Below are 18,982 nucleotides of genomic sequence, written 5' to 3'. Positions count from 1 at the left end.
ACGCATGGGACTTCCACATCTGCATGTCCCCTCTAAGCCACATTGCAGTTCCCTTTCCAACAGCACTGTGGTTGTATCTGCATTACATGGACTGCAGCAGTTGAAGAAAGCAGGAGCAGCATGGTGGCACAGTGGTTAGCATTGCTGTCTCTCAGCGCCAGAGACCCGGGTTCGATTCCCGGTTCAGGTCATTGTGCAGACTCCGCACAGACATTTTCCCCATGTCTGTGTGGGTTTCCTCCAGCTGCTTCAGTTTCCTATTACAATCCGAAAGACATGCTGGTTAGGTGGATTGGCCGTTCTCCCTCAGTGTACCCGAAAAGGCATCAGAGTGTGGCGACTAAGGGATTTTCACAGTAACTTCAGTAATATACGCCTACTTGCGACACTAATAAATAAACTTTATAAAAAATCTCAGACACTTCAGGATAGGCAACAAGTGCTGGCTTTGCCAAAGATGTCACTCCCATGAAAGAATAACGGTAAAGTGAGTGTTCGAGTGTCACTCCTCCATGCCACAGAATTTTGTCCACTTGCCCATACTCCCTCGGGCTGTGATGCTGATGTAACCATTTTCCTGTTAATTCCATGGTAGTGCTGTGTACTAAGTGTTTCCTTCACGTCCATCTTAAAACAACCAAAGGGAATAACATAGAAGAAAATAAAAGTTGAATTGTGTATTGAATGTGAAATTGCATTTAAACAGTGAATCTCAACTTTGTGTTCAACATGGTCTAAACCTGAACTTTAAGGCCTCAATAGATCTATTCATTGAAACTAAACAAAATTTGATTTTAAAAGGAAAGGAAAGCATCCTGCCACCCAGCTGGCATCCTTTAGAATAGAAGCAAGACTGCTACAAGTAGCCAGGTTGTATGCAGAAACCAGACAGAATTCCTGCTTCCCATCTCCATTCAGCATGTGAATGGACATAGGCTGAGGGTATGGTTTGATTTGGTTGTGATTCCCTCTACCCAGTTCTCCAAACACCAGGGTCCACTGGCTTTCCCGTCCTGTGTCGGAGGGTAAAATGTTAGAATCCGTCATTAAGGAGGAAATAGCGAGGCATCTTGAGGGGAATTGCTTGATAGAGCAGACGCAGCACGGTTTCGTTAAGGGGAAGTCGTGTCTGACAAATTTATTGGAGTTCTATGAGGATGTGTCTAGGGCGGTGGTTAGAGGAGAGCCGGTGGATGTGGTCTTTCTTGATTTTCATAAGGTGTTTGACAAGGTACCTCACAAGAGGTTATTGCAGAAGGTAAGGGGGTAGGGTGTTAGCGTGGATAGAGGATTGGTTGTCAAATAGGAGGCAGAGAGTGGGGGTTAATGGGTGCTATTTGGATTGGCGGTTGGTGACGAGTGGAGTGCCCTGGGGTCGGTGCTGGGGCCTCAGCTATTTACCATTTATATAGATGATCTGGAGGAGGGAACCGAGTGTATGGTGTCGAAATTTGCTGGTGACACCAAGATTGGTGGAATGGAAAATTGTGCGGAGGGTGTGGAGAGTCTGCAGAAGGATCTAGATAGGCTGGGCGAATGGGCCAGGAACTGGCAAATGGAATTTAATGTTGGCAAATGAGAGGTGGTCCACTTTGGTAGGAATAATGGTAGGAAGGACTGTTACTTACGTGGTGAAAAACTGCAGCAGGCGACGGTGCAGAGGGACCTCGGGGTCCTTGTGCATGAGTCGCAAAAACCCAGCCTGCAGGTGCAGCAGGTGGTCAGGAAGGCTAATGGGATGCTGGCCTTCATAACGAGGGGGATTGAATATAAAAGTAGGGAGGTCTTGCTGCAGCTGTATAGGGCATTGGTGAGGCCGCAGCTGGAGTACTGTGTGCAGTTTTGGTCGCCGCACTTACACAAGGATATTTTGGCCTTGGAGGGAGTGCAGAGGAGGTTTACTAGGCTGATACCAGAGTTGAGGGGGTTGAGCTATGAGGAGAGGCTGAATAAACTAGGCTTGTACTCGTTAGAGTTTAGAAAAATGAGGGGAGATCTCATTGAGACGTATAAGATGATGAATGGGATGGATAGGATAGAGGTGGAGAGACTCTTCCCGCTCAGAAAGGACAGTAGGACTAGGGGGCACAGCCTCAAGATAAAGTGGGGGGGGGGGCGGTTTAGAACGGAGTTGAGGAGGAACTTCTTCACTCAAAGGGTGGTGAACCTCTGGAATTCTCTGCCCGTTGAAGTGGTGGAGGCTGCCTCGCTAAATATTTTTAAGACGCGGGTTGATGGGTTTTTGATAAGCGAGGGAACTAAGGGTTATGGGGAGAGGGCGGGAATGTGGAACTGAGCCACGACAGATCAGCCATGATCTTGTTGAATGGCGGGGCAGGCTCGAAGGGCTAGATGGCCTACTCCTGCTCCTATTTCTTATGTTTTTTGGGGATGACTCTGTGTAACCATGCTGCTGGGCAGAATCACCAAGTTCACCCAGAACAGGTAGAAAATTGCTGAGAGGAAAGTAATTGTTACTATCGTTTTGGTGCAAGAGGAACAAGTAACTAGAACTCGAAAACATGGCCTGTTCTTCAATATTGACCCACACCAAAGCGCACTAATGTCTAAAATCTGTTAGAATGTTTTAATGTTCACAGCTCAAGTTATCATGGATAATTGAGCAGATAAATGGAATTTCTTTTCTACTCCAGACTCAGCTTTTCGAGCAGTATTGATTCAGGGCTAAATCTGAAGGAACTCGGTGGTCTGTACATCAACTTTGATCCTAGCAAACATGGTCCCAATTCAAAAACCTTTAAAAAGGAGCAAAAGAAAAGTGATGACAAGGTAAGGTACTTGGGTGCATTCTGTCCTCTTTCCTATCCTTTAGTGCTAACCCACTGTTGTCTGTGCAGTATCAGACTTTTATTTTTGCTGTGTCAAACTGAATGACCAATTTAGGATCGTGTTTTTCCAATCCAGCTTTGTGAGAGCAGAGAGATTTTTGGGCAGTGTAACACAATTATGAAGTACTGATGGTTACAGCTGTCTTACTAAAGTGATAATTTTTAGATTTAGGAAATGTATGTGTTGAATATAAACACATTGGCTGCAATGCTTTTTTTTCTCATTTATGGATGACAAGCTAAAAATATTCAAGCAGGGAGCGGTGAGTGCAGAGTCTAGGGCAACAAGACATCCAGAACCTGGAGAATTCAAACAGTGTCCAATACAGAAACAGACCGTTTTGCCCAACCAGTCTTTGTTTATGCTCCACACCCTACTTCATTTCACTGTATCAGCTTAAACTATTCCCCTTTCAGCGTCTGGAGGTGTCTGTTGCGATCCTCCTCAAGACTTTTACCTTTAAGACTTGACTATATGTAAAGACTCACATTCCAACCGTTATTTTCTAAATTGAGTTTGTCTATAAGTGCCCTGTTTGTGAACAGAACTCCAAACACCCGATGAAGGGGCAGCACTCCAAAATAAACCTGTTGGACTTTAACCTGGTGTTGTGAGCCATCTTACTATGTTTACCCCAGTCCAAAGCTGGCACCTAAAAATCATATGGTGCAAGGTTATGGAGATTTTCAGATTTTGGGGAAGAAGTACTTAAGAGAAATAATTGTGCAGGATTGTGGGGGAATGCTACTGATTCACTTCATGGCAGCTCGCTGTATAGCAATCCAATGGGCCAAATGGCCTCTTTCTCTGCTGTTATGACTTGGATGTCTACTTGTGGTAGAGTTCTACGTTCTAATCACTTTCAGTTCCCCTGAATTTCCTTATGCATTTATTAATAGCTATGTTAAATTTACAGCTCCCACTGGAAGCTTCTGTAGTTACAGATGTTCAAATGGGTCAAAGTTGGGCATTTTTGGGAATGGATTGGTGGTGGGTTTCAGTGAGGGAGGAACTTTTACTGAGACACCACAGACTCTGAGGCTGGTTGGTAATATGCTTGAGTCAGTTTATAGGCGGAAATGAAAAATCGAAGACTTTCAACCAGTATTCGCTGACTCTGCTTTGCTGTGTGTGCGCATGACCTGTTTGTAGCACTCTGCAGTTCCCTTAGGATTGTCACTCATGAGCACACCTTAAAGGGACCTCTTGTACATAACCTGTTTATCCCATATGCTGTATGACATCTGAGTCATACTAGCAGTGTAGAAAGGCCATTTGGCCCATTGACACCATGACAGTTTTATGTACAACAATCCAATTGATGGCACTTTCCCACAATGCTCAAGTGCCCACGTACTTCTTCCCAAAACTGAAAGTACCCATGATCTTGCAGTCTTAGGCATTACTGACAATCACCTCCTACAAAGAAGGGCCAATTATCACAGCTCAGGGTGTTTTGAGTTCATTATGGATATGTTACTGGACTAATGATCTAGAAAGATGTATCAAATTCCACTATAGCAGGAGAATTTAAATTTCAATTAATTAAATAAACCTGGAATTAAAAACTAGTATCAATAATACTTTCCGTGTAGCTACCAGATTCTTGTAAAAATTCAAAAGACGCTGTAATGGTACACATTAAGGTACTTTGGCAGAAAGGAGGCACAATAGACTCAATGATTTGATTTATTATTGTCAAGCGTATTGTTATACAGTGGAAAGTATTGTTTCTTGCATGCTATACAAAGAAATCATACTGTTCATAGAATACGTAGGAGAGGATGCAGAATTTAGCATTAGTCATAGCTAGGGTGTAGGGAAAGATCAACTTAATATTGCAGGATGGTCAGGACTGGGAGTTTACCAGGGGTATTAGACCATTTGGAAGGACAGACAGGGAAGTAAGGGAGGTGGTGTAGCTCTGATACTTAAGGATGACATCAGGGCAGTAGTGAGAGATGATTTGGTTCTATGGAGAAAAGGATTGAATCAGAAATGGTAAGGAGAAAAAGTCACAAAGGCATAATCTATAGGCCAAAATAATAACATCATGGTGGGGCAAACAATAAACGAAGAAATAATTGATGCATGTAAAATTGGTACATCAATTATCATGGGAGATTTTAATCAACATGTTGATTGACCAAACCAGGTCAGTCAAGGCAGCCTTGAGGTGGAATTCCTGGAATGTATCCGCAGTAGTTTCATTGAACAGTATGCAATGGAACCTACAAGGGAGCAAGCTATCTTAGACCTGGTCCTGTGTAATGATCTCACAGATCAGGATCCTCTCAGGAGGAGTGATCACAATATGATTGAATTTAAAATACAGATAGAGGGCAAGAAGATAAAATCAAATACCAACTAGAACAAGGGGGCATAGCCTCAAAATAAGGAAGAGTAGATTTAGACTAAATTGAGGAGGAACTTCTTTGCCCAAAGGGTTGTGAATCTGTGGAATTCCCTGCCCAGTGAAGCAGTTAAGACTACTACGCTGAATATTTTTAAGAGAAGGAAAGATAAATTTTTGAACACTAAAGGAATTAAGGATTATAGTGAGCTGGTGGATAAGTGGAGCTAAGTCCACAAAAAAATCAGCGATGATCTTATTGAATGGTGGAGCAGGCTTGAGGAGCCAGATGGCCTATTGCTGTTCCTAGTTCTTATGTTCTTATAAGTCCATTCAGAAGTCTGGCGGTAGCAGAGAAGAAGCCGTTCTTGATTTGTTTGGTACATGATCTCAGATTTTTGTATCTTTTTCTGGCAGAAGAGAGAATGTCGAGGATGCGTGGGGTCCTTGATTGTGCTGGCTGCTTTTCCGAGGCAGTGGGAACTGCAGACAGAGTCAATAGATGGGAGACTGGTTTGCATGATGGACTGGACTACGTTCACAACCCTTTGTAGGTTTTTGCGGTCTTGGTCAAGCAGAGGCCATACCAAGCTGTGAAACATCTGGAAAGGTGCATCTGTAAAAATTGGAGAGAGTCAGATTGTGCAAGAGCAGAGAGACCTAGACGTGCATGTGCATGAATCTTTGAAGGGAGTGGGAAGTTTTGAATGTGCCATGTGAAATTTTGGACTTCATAAATAGAAGCATTGAGTAGAAAAGCAGGGAAGCTACGTTAAACCTTTATAAAGCTCTGGTTACATATAGTATTGTGACCAGTTCTGGTTACCACACTTAAGGAAAAAAGAGTGAGGATTCTTGAGAGGGTGCAGAGGAGATTTTCCAGAGATACGTGGGTTGATGGGTTTTTGATAAGAGAGGGGATTAAGGGTTATGGGGAGAGGGCGGGAATGTGGAACTGAGCCACGACGGATCAGCCATGATCTTATTGAATGGCGGGGCAGGCTCGAAGGGCCAGATGGCCTACTCCTGCTCCTATTTCTTATGTTCTTTACCTGCAAGGTTAGATTGGAGAGACTGGGTTTCTCTTGGAGCAAATGAATTTGATGGAAGATTTTATGAGGTATACAAGATTATGGCAGGCTTGGATAAGGCAGAGGGGAAAAACTTGTTTCCGTTAGCCTATAACACAACAACTGAGAGACACAGATTTAAGATTTGGGATGAGAGATGCAGTGGGAAAGTGAAGAACATTTTTTTAAGCACAGCAAATGGAACCCATTGCTCAGGAGGGTGGTAGAAGCAGAAGTGATCAGTGATTTCAAAATCGAAGACACTCAAAGAACATAAACTTGCAGGGTGGTGTAGTTAGGAGGAATGAGACTGAACTGACAGGATTGTTCAATGGATAGCCAGCAGGGACTTGATGAGTCAAGTTGCTGCTTCATAGAACTCTACAGTGCAGAAGGAGGCCATTCAGCCCATCCTGTGCTATAAATAATTGTATGACTGTGCTTTAGAGAAGAAAATCTGCCATCCTTACCCACTGCTAAATCTAACAGGAGACCCACAGCAATGTAGTTTACTCATAATTGCCATCTGAAATGACCTAGCAAGCCACTCAGTTGCCAGGAAAGCAGCTGTGCACCACCTTCCTAAGGACAATTAGTGCTGGGCAATTAATACTGTTACAACCCCTACTGATGTTCAGTGCGAAGGCATCCCAAATCCTAGAAGGAAAACTTGAACACCGTTCTTAACGGTTTATTTTTGTGATTTGTAAAAAGTCTAGTTGTAAATTATTCAAATAACAAAATGTTTATTTAACTTTTAAACACACGCGAAAGGCGGCAATAAAGAACAACATTTACAATTAACTCCAATAGTAGTTACTCAGATAATATACTTTGAATTCCACCCATCCACCAATCTAAATCTATTTACTTTCCGAAACTCTGAGAATGTACCTGTCCTAAAACAACAACTCATAGGTTTTAATAACACTATGAGCCACATCCAGCAAATAGTAGTTTTCTTTTGGGAACCTTTCTTCTAGGTTAGAGTAGCATTTCTGCAGTTTAACACAAACATAGAAGATAGGAGCTGGAGGAGGCCAGGTGGTCCTTTGAGCCTGCTTCGCCATTCATTACAATCATGGCTGATCATCCAACTCAATAGCTTAATCTTGCTTTCTCCCCATAACCTTTGATCCCATTCACCCCAAGTGCCACGTCTAGCTGCCTCTTGACAGAGGCTAGCCTCCAGGCATCTTCTATACAAAGCGTGCCAACAATGCCTGTCTCCCATGAACTATTTTTTAAAAATACTCTGCTCAACAGATGCCTGACTGGCACCAGCAGAACGTGGCCTTTAGCTTATTCAGCTTACTTTAGTTTCAGCTTGTCCTTTTAATAGAAAAATGTAGCGTCCAATCCAAACCATTATTTAAAGCAAGGACAATAATGGCACCCATTCTGATGTTTTGTTACCATCTAAATTAAATGAATTAATTTCCACTGTAGCTTCAGGTCATTTTAATACATAATGGAGGGGTAGGTCAGGCACTGTAACAAAGAGACTCACTGGAATTGCAAGAGATTGATTGTAGCCAATGTGTCATTATTACGCTTTGACAAAGGGTCGTCTGGTCTATAATGTCAGCTCGTTTCTCTGCTTACAGATGCTGCCAGACCTGCTGAGATTTTCCAGCATTTTCTCTTTTGGCACCATTAATACAGTTCAGTTCAAGTATCTACCTCCGTCACCATGTGATGTCTTTGGTTGGAAAGGTGCAGTCAGGATTGGTCTAAATTGTTGACTGCACCACTCACCTCCCCTACTTGTCAAACCTCAATGCCAAGAGTCACAAACGATCAGTTGATTTATTGTCACAGGTACTGGGATACAGTGAAAAGTATTGTTTCTTGAACGTTATACAGACAAAGCATACTGTTCATAGAGCACATAGGAGAGCACGCAGAATATAGTGAGTACAATTTTAAATATTTAGAGCGAGATTAAAAAACAGAATTAGACAGTATGTTGGGGACATCTTGCAAGAAGTTGCCCCCTCTCGGGTCCCATCTTGAAAGGACAAAGTTCAAGAGGATATGGAACTAGACTGAAGAATCTCTCACCCCTAGAGGAGGGGAGAGGGAATCATTTACTTTTCTTTTTAATGTTGTGTGCCTGGACCTTAAGATCTGGAGCAGGGATTATAAGCAGGCATTGGTTGGAGGAATAACTAGGTGCCTGGTAATAATACTCCTTTGTGGTTGATATTTGAATAAATAAAGGGAGTTTCTGTAGAGTATTTTTGTAATTTGATGTTTCTGTTCCCTAGCTGTTGGCAAAAACCATCCTGACACCAGAAATTGAAAAACAGGAAAGTGTTCCACCTTTAAGAGAGTCCCTTCGTCAACTGAAGAAAAAGCGCAGAGTACGTACGGTGACCAGAGCATTACAGTGATTTCTATTTAGCCATAGCTTTTGCATTCTGTATTTGATAATCTATTTAGTAAGTAAGAATAAAGCACTCATTGAAACAAATGACGTTCTGTGGATCTTCATGCCTTTAATATCCTGCACTTATTTTGAACTCTTGCACATTTAGGAGGAACGTGCAAAGACCACAGGGGATGGATGGTACAACATGAAGGCACCCGATCTAACAGATGAGATGAAGAATGACCTGAAGGCACTGAAAATGAGGGCTGCCATGGATCCCAAACGTTTCTACAAGAAGAATGACCGTGAAGGCTTCCCTAAGTATTTCCAGGTCTGTGTCAGCAGAGTTGCTGTGCTGTGCTGTGCTGTATACTAGAACATAGAACACTACAGCATAAACAGGCCCTTCAGCCCTCAAGTTGCGCCGATCATATCCCTACCTACTAGGCCTATCTATGCCACTACCCCCCCCCACCCAAACTCTCTTGCCTTCCTTCCTGAAGCATCTGAATCCCGGCACCTGAAATACCCAGCCCTGTCCCTGAGACATCCAAGTCTCTGTCATGGCCACCACATCACATTCCCAAGCAGCAATCCACGCTCTAAGCTCATCCACTTTATTCACTACACTCCTGGCGTTAAAATAGACACATCTCAGACCTTTGGTCTGGGCGCTCCTCTTCTCCATCACCCATCTATCCTCCCTCTTACACTGTCTACAATCCTTCTCCTATTTGCAAGCTAACCTCCTCGCTCTCAGTTACCTCATCTCGATTCCCTCCCCCCAATCTTCCCAGTTTAAAGTCTCCCCAGTAGCCTTAGCCAACCTTCCCACCATGATATTGGTCGCCCTGGTATTCAAGTGCCACCCTCTTTTTTTGTACAGGTCACACCTGCCCCTAAAGAGGTCCCGATGATCCAGGAACACAAATCCCTGCCCCTTGCTCCAGTCGCTCAGCCACACATTCATCCTCCACCTCATTCCATTCCTGCTCTTACTCTCCTGTGGCACAGGCAGCAATCCTGAGATTACTACCTTTGCATTCCTCCTTCTCAGCTATCTACCTAACTCCCTATATTCTCTTTTTATGACCCCTTCCCTCTTCCTACCTAGTGGCGCATTTGGGGCTTTTGGCTTTATTCAGTGGAGCCAGGTCTTGATATGCAGCAATAAATAAAGTTGGTCTTGCCGGTACATTAAACTGCTCAGATTTCTAAAATATTTGACAGACATTATGGAAACTCCTTAACTGCATATTGATGTCCATGCTCAAAATTTGAGAAAACGCAGTAGAGGGAGCAACACTGGTAGGCTTTCTTAGAGAAATTATCTCTTATTCAGTGTTGATCCTAGCTGGAAGCATGAAGAGAGGAAGTGGGCATTGAGTTTAAGATTATCTGCCGTGCCCAAACAATATAGGCAATATTACCAAAGAAAAATGTCCCACACTGTTGAGAAGCAAGATATGGTACAGGAAACAGAAGCTCTGCTTTAGAGCATTAGCCACAATACAGGAAATTATAGTGTTTCTAAGTAATTTCTGCTGGTGTGGGGTTAAAGCACCTCCATACAGTCGAGCTGACTCGTACATACCAGGTAAATCGTAGCTTTGATCCTCATTGTACTAAATTAGACTAATGTACCCAGTACCAGTGCTGCAATTGTACTCAGCTTCACTGGTCTAGAGAGGCAGCAGGTGGGAGGGCTGTGCAAAGTCAGTCACAGATTCCTGCTTCCGACAGCAGGAATTCAGAAAAGAGCTTGATACCCAGAAATGGCCAAATTGGTAGTGATAATCCCACGGTTTTCATCTAGTGTTCTTGTAAAAGATGACTAGTCACTGTCTCAACTCCTGTCAGTGTTGAAGAACTTCATGCTATCAAAAATAAAATTTCTCCAGACTTCCCTCTGTTAATTGACCAGCTGTTTTGAGTCACAACCCCTCGTCACTAACCACCCCATTCAGAGGAAACTGTCATCTTCTCTTCACCCTATCAAAACCCTTCATTGTTTCAAAAACCTGATCTTAAATCTCCAATATTATTATCCCTGAACCTGTTGTTTCTGTCTGTTAACTTTCTATCCTTGCTGCTACTTAACAGGGAGTAAATTCAATGTTATTTCATAGAATCATGGAATCTCTACAGTGCAGAAGGAGGCTATTCAGCCCATTAAATCTGCACTGACCACAATCCCACCCAGACCCTATTCCTGTAACTCCACATACTTTTAAATTGATCTTTACTGATTATCCCGTGTGTTGTTACTCCCTGCTAATCCCCCTGACACTAGGGTCAATTTACCATGGCCAGTCAACCTAACCAGCACATCGTTGGACTGTGGGAGGAAACGGGAGCACGCAGACACGGGAGAACATGCAAATTCCACACAGATAGTGACCCAAGGCCGGAATTGAACCCAGGTCCCTGGCCCTGTGAGAGAGAGTGCTAATCACTGTGTCCCGATGCTGCCCTGAATTATTCTCCCCCTTGATCCCCATTGCAGCAGTGGCTGGGAATAAAAATTTGGTCAATCAAAAAAAAACTGCATTTGAGGAAAAAGATAACACTAATAGCATTGCTGCCTCACAGCGCCAGGGACCCGGATTCAATTCCAGCCTTGGGTCACAGTCTGTGGAATTTGCACATTCTCCCTGTGTCTGCGTGGGTTTCCTCCGGGTGCTCTGGTTTCCTCCCACAGTCCAAAGATGTGCCGGTTAGGTTGATTGACCATGCTAAACTGTCTTTGATGTCCACAAAGATGTGTAGGTTCGGGGGATTAGCAGCTACATGTGGGGGATAAGGTGCAAGGTGGGCATGAGTAAGATGTTCTTTCAGAGAGTTGGTGCAAACGTGATGGGCCGAATGGCCTTCTGCACTGTAGGGATCCTAGAATGAATTAAATCAGGTATATTGATGCATTACATTATAGACTTCCTCACATGTTCTTAGATGCTGATGATTTACTCAGATATATTTGCTCTAGCTGCGCGACTTTTAAATTGATCTTTTCTGATTATCCCGTGTGTTGTTACTCTAATCCATCTTTCTTTGTAGGTTGGAAGAATTCTGGACAATCCTATAGACTTCTACCACTCCCGTATTCCCAAGAAACAAAGAAAACAGACAATAGTGGAGGAGCTTCTGGCAGATGCGCAATTCCGACGGTATGCCCTTTCATTCACGTGAAGAGGAGGAGGCCATTTAGCCTTCCCTCTTGAAAAGAGAAGGCTGAGGAATAACAAAATAACAGGCTTCAAAATTCTGAAAGGTTTTGATAGAGTGGATAGAAAAAGAATGTTTCCTTTTGAGGGGAATGGACTATTAACTCAAAGACATCAAGATAAGATAATCACTGAGAAATCCAATAGGAAATTTGGAAGAAACCTCCACCCAGAAATGGTGAGAATGTGGAACTCAGTACCACAGGGTATGGTTGAAGCGAATAGTGTTTAAAGGGAAACCAGACAAGCTGATGAAGAAGGGAATGGAGGGTTACAAGGATAGGTTTAAATGAGGAAAGTTGGGAGGATGCTCGGGTGGCGCATAAACCCCAGCATGGACCAGTTGGGCCGAATGGCCTGTTTCTGTGCCATGTGTCCGATATAATCCTATGAAATCAGATGTAAAAACAAAATGCTGGAATACTTGGGTAGGAAAGGCAGTGCCTGTGGAGAGAAACTGACAAATATCTGATGACCTTTCATCAGAATGCAGTATTTTACTCACTTTTGAATTCTAATCCTGTGAAATAAAGACGGACATTCAAGTAAGCTTCTTAAATACCTTTAGTACCTATGGACTAGTCGTCTTCGATTTGTGCATATGGATACTGGAGCTATCTGCTGTTCCACAGTTTTTAATCTTTCATTATTAGGAAAATATTCCAATTGGTCTTCTGGATCTAGGGTGCATAGCTTCATACTTCCCACACTGAACTCCATCATCCATAGTTTTGCCCACTCACTTAGTCTGATTTATTGGAATTCTATGAGGATTGCTTCAGAAGGTTAGGGGGCATGGAGTGGGGGGTAAGATGTTAGCGTGGATAGAGGATTGACTGTCTAATAGGAGGCAGAGAGTTGGTTTCAATGGGTGCTATTCTGATTGGCAGTTGGTAACTAGTGGAGTGCCTCAGGGATCGGTGCTGGGGCCTCAGCTATTTACCATTTATACTGATGATCTGGAGGAGGGGGCTGAGTGTAGGGTGATGAAATTTGCTGATGACACAAAGATGAGTGGAAAAGCAGATTGTGCGGAGGGTGTGGAAAGTCTGCAGAGGGATCTAGATAGGCTGAGCGAGTGGGCGAGGACCTGGCAGATGGAGTACAATGTTAGCAAGTGTGAGGTTATCCACTTTGGCAGGAATAATAGTAGGAGGGATTACTATTTAAAAGGCGAAAAGCTGCAGCATGCTACGGTGCTGAGGGACCTGGGGGTCCTTGTGCATGAGTCGCAAAAACCCAGTCTGCAGGTGCAGCAGATGATCAAGAAGGTGAATGGGATGCTGATCTTTATAGCGAGGGGGATAGAATATAAAAGCAGAGAGGTCTTGCTGCAACTGTACAGGGCACTGGTGAGGCCGCAGCTGGAGTACTGTGTGCAGTTTTGGTCACCGCACTTGCGCAAGGATATTTTGGCCTTGGAGGGAGTGCAGAGGAGGTTCACTCAGCTGATACCAGAGAGGAGGGGGTTGGACTATGAAGAGAGACTAAATAGACTGGGTCTGTACTGGTTGGAGTTTAGAGGGATGAGGGGGGATCTTACAGAGATGTATAAGATAATGAAGGGGATGGATAGGGTAGAGGTAGAGAGATTCTTCCCACTCAAAGGACAGCAGGACTAGAGGGCACAGCCTCAAGATGGGGGGGGCGTGCAGTTTAGAACGGAGTTGAGGAGGAACTTCTTCACTCAAAGGATGGTGAATCTCAGGAATTCTTTGCCCGTTGAAGTGGTGGAGGCTACCTCGCTAAATATATTTAAGTCACGGGTAGATAGGTTTTTGGTAGGCAAGGGAATTAAGGGTTATGGGGAGAAAGCGGGAAAGTGGAACTGATCCACTTCAGATCAGCCATGATCTTATTGAATGGCGGCACAGGTTCGAAGGGCTAGATGGCCTACTCCTTCTACCTCCTACCTCCCATCTAAGTACAAACCCATGTCGCAAGTTCCATGCACTCTAATTCTTGTTATTGATCTAGACATGGAACTTAACTGCCTTCTGGAAAACTATTTAGACAACATCCAGAGAGAATCACTTATTCAGCACATTAGTGACGTCCAACTAGATTAGCAAACTATATCATCAAACCTTTGAATGCAGGGACAAAGAATGCCCACAAAATACCCAAAAGAGTACAAGATGTTCCTTCACTATCAGGGTTATTAGTTTATACTTCTTTTGATGTTTCTCTTGCCTCGGGGTGGTTGTGTGACATGCTTTCAGACAGCTCTCTGGTGCCTTGCCAAAATTCAACATTTTTTTGTGTGGTCAGTGGCTGTCGGCAAGCTAGTCAACTATGATATCCTCTGCAGGCAAACACGACACTGATCGTAATTGCTGAAGAGTAAAATTTCTGCCTGAGATTCCCAGCAAATCACAGTAGTCCAACCCCACCCCCCCCCCTCCCAGCCCAGGGGTGATTCTTGTTTCACACCTTCCCGAACCATTTGGCATTCAGGGTCAATTTGGCTTTGATCAGATTAAGCATCTTTTTTAAAAAGGAGACAAAAGTAACGTTTAATAAATCTTCAGAATCTAGGAGACTGGCTTGCATATAGCTCATGTAATACTTGTAGCTACAAGTAAAGATGATTGCCACATATGTGCTTGTTTTTTTTCAGGTATAACAAGAGAAAATATCAGCAGATCAAAGCAGAAAAGGCAGCTGTGGCTGAAGGCAAGAAGTTCCGCAAAAAGAGGAAATTTAAAAACTAAATTCTGAAGAAAAACTGGGCTCCTCATTCCGGATATTCTTAAAAGTTACAGAGTCATCATGGCATAAGATACCATTCAGCCCATCAGATCTATTTTTTAGCTTACTTGGCTAAACACAGCTTACAGGATTAAAGAACTGTTCAGCCGTGTTGAAATGTGTATCATAGAAGATATTCCATCTTCAATGAACCAGTCTATTTAGACAATTCTATTTTTAATTAAATCATATAGTTATTTATGATTGTAAAAGTGACTATGCTTGATCCACCTGTGTTTTATAGGAATTGAATGCAAACTTGCAAGAGTAGAATTCTTCTAACACTTGTATCCTGAAACCCTGATAACTTTGTCTATGTAACAGGCAGTTACAGCTTTTGAGATGAGATAAAGAATTTTTTTTTAAACCTGGCTTGAATTAGAAATTGTTTATGAAGTTCATAAGGACGAAACTTTTAGTTTCTGAGATTAAAATGGAAAATACCTTCAAATTTGTCCATGTAAATTATGTCTGGTTTAACTAATTGATGGCTTGCCACTAGAAGAAATAATGTACCTGGCAGATTTCACCGAGTGGGCTCTTAATTTTTCTGATTATTAATAAAAAGGTCCTTCATCCCATGTCTGTACTTCTGTTACACAGACAAAATAAAAATGGGTACACATTCAAGCTGCAGTCCTTGTTCTGTTTGAAAAATAAAGAATCACACGTCGTCTTCAGTCTGCTCTTAATTCAAAGTTGTGTATTTGACCTGATAAATTAACCTGCTGAGTTGACATGTTAACAATAAAATTATCCAGTAGGCTGAATAAATACATTTTTGATAGGTAATTTCAAATCAACCAGAGTAAACTGAATTTGGAACAGGCAGATTATGGAGAGGAGGATTGTTTTGGCATTTTGTAAACTTATGAATATGAAATTACAAACCTGATATTTGTCTATGAAACGGAGTGAACGTTCTTTCTCTGGCCAGACTAATCCACTTTCTTTCTGGCATTAAAAAAAACAGTTTTGAGGCACACCAAAAGATGTGTGTAGACAATACGTGATCAAGTTATTTAATATGAATAAGAATACCCAATCGTGTAAATTTTCCTTAGTCACAGAAGAGTATTGGACTTTAGAAAATATTTGTCAATTTAAAAACTTCAAACCACAGTTTTGTTTAGTGGTCAGCACTGCTGCCTCTCAGAGCCAGGAACCCAGATTTGATTCTGGCCTTGGGTGTCTCTCTACATGTTCTGTTGTGTCTGTGTGGGTTTCCTCCCACAGTCCAAAAATATGATTAGATGGAATAGCCATGGTAAATGTGCGGGGGACAGGGTAGGGAGTGGTCCAGGTAAGGTGCTCTTGAAGAATCAGCGCAGAGTGGATGGGGCAAATGGCCTCTTGCACTGTAAGAATTCTATGGTATGGTTGCATCTAATGGACCCTCCTGGAATCACGGTGACTGGCTGCCTCAAAAAATACAGAAACAACTAATTTAAATTGGTCACTTCATTCTGCTTGTTAATTAAAACGAGTGAATTAAAATTAACAGATGGTGTATAATGTAAGTTGTCTGCCTTGGCAAGAAGAATAGAAAAGCAGAATATTAAGTGGAGAGACTATAGAATGCTGTGGCACTGCTTTTAGTGTAACCCAACCATATTCAGGCTAATTTAAGTTATCTTCATCATGATGAAAGGTCAAAACACCATTTATGCTAATACTGAGATAAACCATTTTGGTAATATTAACCTTTTACAACAAGCTATCCCAAAACAGTCTTAGAAGCAATCACTGACAAGTAGATGATTTCATTAGAATGCAGTACCTCAATTACTCTGGTAATTGAAGAATAAATAATAATTGTTAGTTAAATAGCAGTCACTTTATATTATTTCTGTGTTTATCCATTTGCTTTTCTTATGAGGAAATTAAAATACTACAACAGCTGAGAAAGAAATGTCATAAGCATTGGGCTCCCTCCCTATCAGAAATATGCTGTCCTTTAGTCTGTTTTAATGAATGGAACTCCTGTGAAGATAAGAGGCATAACTTAAAGGAAGGTATTGTAATTTTAAAGACTGTGTGTAATTAGCTGGAATCAATGGGGTTAACTTGTCATTATTGACATATTATTAGACCAATTAGTCGTTTCCAACAATTTGGTTGTGATGGACTTATAGCTTTTGAATATAAAGAAAGGTTGTGAGAACTATCTGTGTACATCAAGTGTGGAAGAACTAGTCTAGATCTGTGGGAGGATAGTTGAGTGTTCTGTTAGCGTGAAGATCAATAAACTTCAGGCCAGCTGAGCACTGAGTGTAGTCAGTACTGGAATTGGTTCAGCAACAGGTTCCCTGCCAGTTGAAGCCCTAGGAAGCTATAATGGTTGTCAGTGGCAGTGACTTTCTCTGTTGACAAAAGGAATTGGATTGATTATCCATTTGAAAACATGGAGTTAGCAGAGTTTCATTGATGAGCATATTTTGCCTATATTCTCCCTCAGTTAGTTGGTAATTTTCCAAATTTTGCTTATAATCAGTAGAATTTTACAGTACAGAAGGAGGCCATTTGGCCCATTGTGTCTGCATCGGCTCACAAAAGAGCTACCCACCAATCCCATTCTCCAGCCCTATCTCCATAGCCCTCTCATCAGCTCTCTTTTGAAACCTCCTATTGAATCTGCCTCCATCACTCAGGTAGTGTATTCCAAATCCCAACAACTCTGAGTGAAGAAGTTTCTCCTCATCTCACTCCTAGCTCTCTTGCAGATCATCCTGAAATTGTGACCCACTGACATACCAACTAGTGGAAACAGAATATCCTTTGTTACCCTGTCAAAACTGTTCATAATTTTGAAAATCTCTAAGATCACTTATTGATTTTTTCTGCTCCAAGGAGAATAAGCCCAATTTTTTTTCTATTTAAAATTCCTCATTGCTGGTATCATTCTGTAAATCTCCTTTCTACTCTCTCTCGGGCTTTAACATCCTTCCTTAAATAAGGTGCCCAAAACTAAATACAATATTCCTAATGTGGTTTGACCAATTTTAATCCACCACCAAAATGCATTTCCAATTAACCTGCTCTAATTCAACTTCTTGACCCCTAAAATTTGCCCTTTTCCAGTCTGGGATCTTAATCCGTGACTGATTTTTATCCTTTTCCAAGTTAACATTGAACCTTATTATGATCCCTATTTCCCAACTGCTCCTCCACTTTGACATTCTCCACTTGGCCTCCCTCATTTCCTCGGACTAAATCCAGCACAGTTTCCTCCCTGATAGTACTGGAGATGTACTGTTCAGAAAATTCTGCACGCAGCAGGAATTTCTCCCCTTCTGTGCCCCATATTCTACCCTTTTCCCAGTCTGCCTTGGGTTAGACTATCACAAACCTATTTGTCCTGCAGATTTCCATAAAATGCCTACAAATGCTCTTTTGTACTTCGTTCCCACTATTTGGAAGTTTATAATAAATACCAAACAATGTCACTGCTCCCTTCCTGTTTCTTACCTCCAACCATATCGATTCTAAATCACAAACTGCATCTCGTTCAAGGACAATGATACTATCCTTGACCAAGACTGCTACACCTCCTCCCTTTTTACACACCCTGTTTCCACTAAAACCTTATAACCTGGGATTTTAAGTATCGATTGTGTCCTGGCTTGGGCCACGTTTCTGTAAATGCCACTATGTCATATAACACTAGAGCAATTTTGGCTTCCAGTTCCCAAATTTTGTCCTCTACACTCCGTGCATTTACATACATACAATTTAACCCTGTCCTGATCTCTTTTGTGGCAACCATTATGGTTAGCACTGCTGCCTCAGAGCGCCAAGCACCAGGTTCGATTCCTAGTTTGGGTGACTAGGCGGGGTCTGCACGTTCTCCCTATATCTATGTGGGTTTCCTCCGGGTGCTCCGGTTTCCTCCCACAGTCCAAAGGTGTGCAGGTTAGGTTGACTAGCCATGAAAAATTGTCCCTAGCAGGGATTAGCAGAGTAAATATGTGGGGGTTACGGGACTAGGGCCTGGGTGGAACTGTGGGCGGTGCAGACCTGATGGGCCGAATGGCCTCCTTCTGCATTGTAGGGATTCTTTGATTAATTCACGATGATATTCAAACAGAAGGACCAAAATTGTGGTGAATCTGCAGGTCATTAGCTGGTAAACGTCTATTGCAGTAAGATTTTCTAAAACCTAGACCTTGTAAACATTTAATAGAATCATAGAGATATATTGCATGGAAACAGGCCCTTTGGCCCTACTCACCCATGCCAACTAGATTTCAGTCCCATTTGCCTGTGTTTGGTGTACTGGTTAGGTGCTTTGGCTGTGCTAAATTCTCACTCAGTTTACCCGAGCAGGCACCGGAGTGTGATGACGAGTGGATTTATACAG

At 42.4% G+C, this 18,982-nt stretch overlaps 1 protein-coding gene across 1 annotated transcript in view; it reads left to right on the top strand.

The window, feature by feature from the left end:
* dnttip2 (deoxynucleotidyltransferase, terminal, interacting protein 2) overlaps window positions 1–15,302 on the top strand; it is a 29,046-nt gene extending 13,744 nt beyond the window's left edge. The window contains exons 3-7 of the mRNA XM_080195247.1: window positions 2,655–2,790; window positions 8,544–8,639; window positions 8,814–8,978; window positions 11,705–11,814; window positions 14,492–15,302. Of these exons, the coding sequence (XP_080051373.1) occupies window positions 2,655–2,790; window positions 8,544–8,639; window positions 8,814–8,978; window positions 11,705–11,814; window positions 14,492–14,585 (601 nt within the window). The 3' untranslated portion in view covers window positions 14,586–15,302. The remainder of the gene's footprint in view (window positions 1–2,654; window positions 2,791–8,543; window positions 8,640–8,813; window positions 8,979–11,704; window positions 11,815–14,491) is intronic.
* Window positions 15,303–18,982: the final 3,680 nt, after the last annotated feature.

This window comes from Carcharhinus amblyrhynchos, chromosome 9, assembly GCF_965287045.1.
Source record: "Carcharhinus amblyrhynchos chromosome 9, sCarAmb.v2.hapA, whole genome shotgun sequence".
In the NCBI taxonomy this organism is placed as follows: Eukaryota; Metazoa; Chordata; class Chondrichthyes; order Carcharhiniformes; family Carcharhinidae; genus Carcharhinus; species Carcharhinus amblyrhynchos.
Note: the sequence above shows the minus strand (reverse complement) of the source record. Positions and strands in the feature narration are given on the sequence as shown.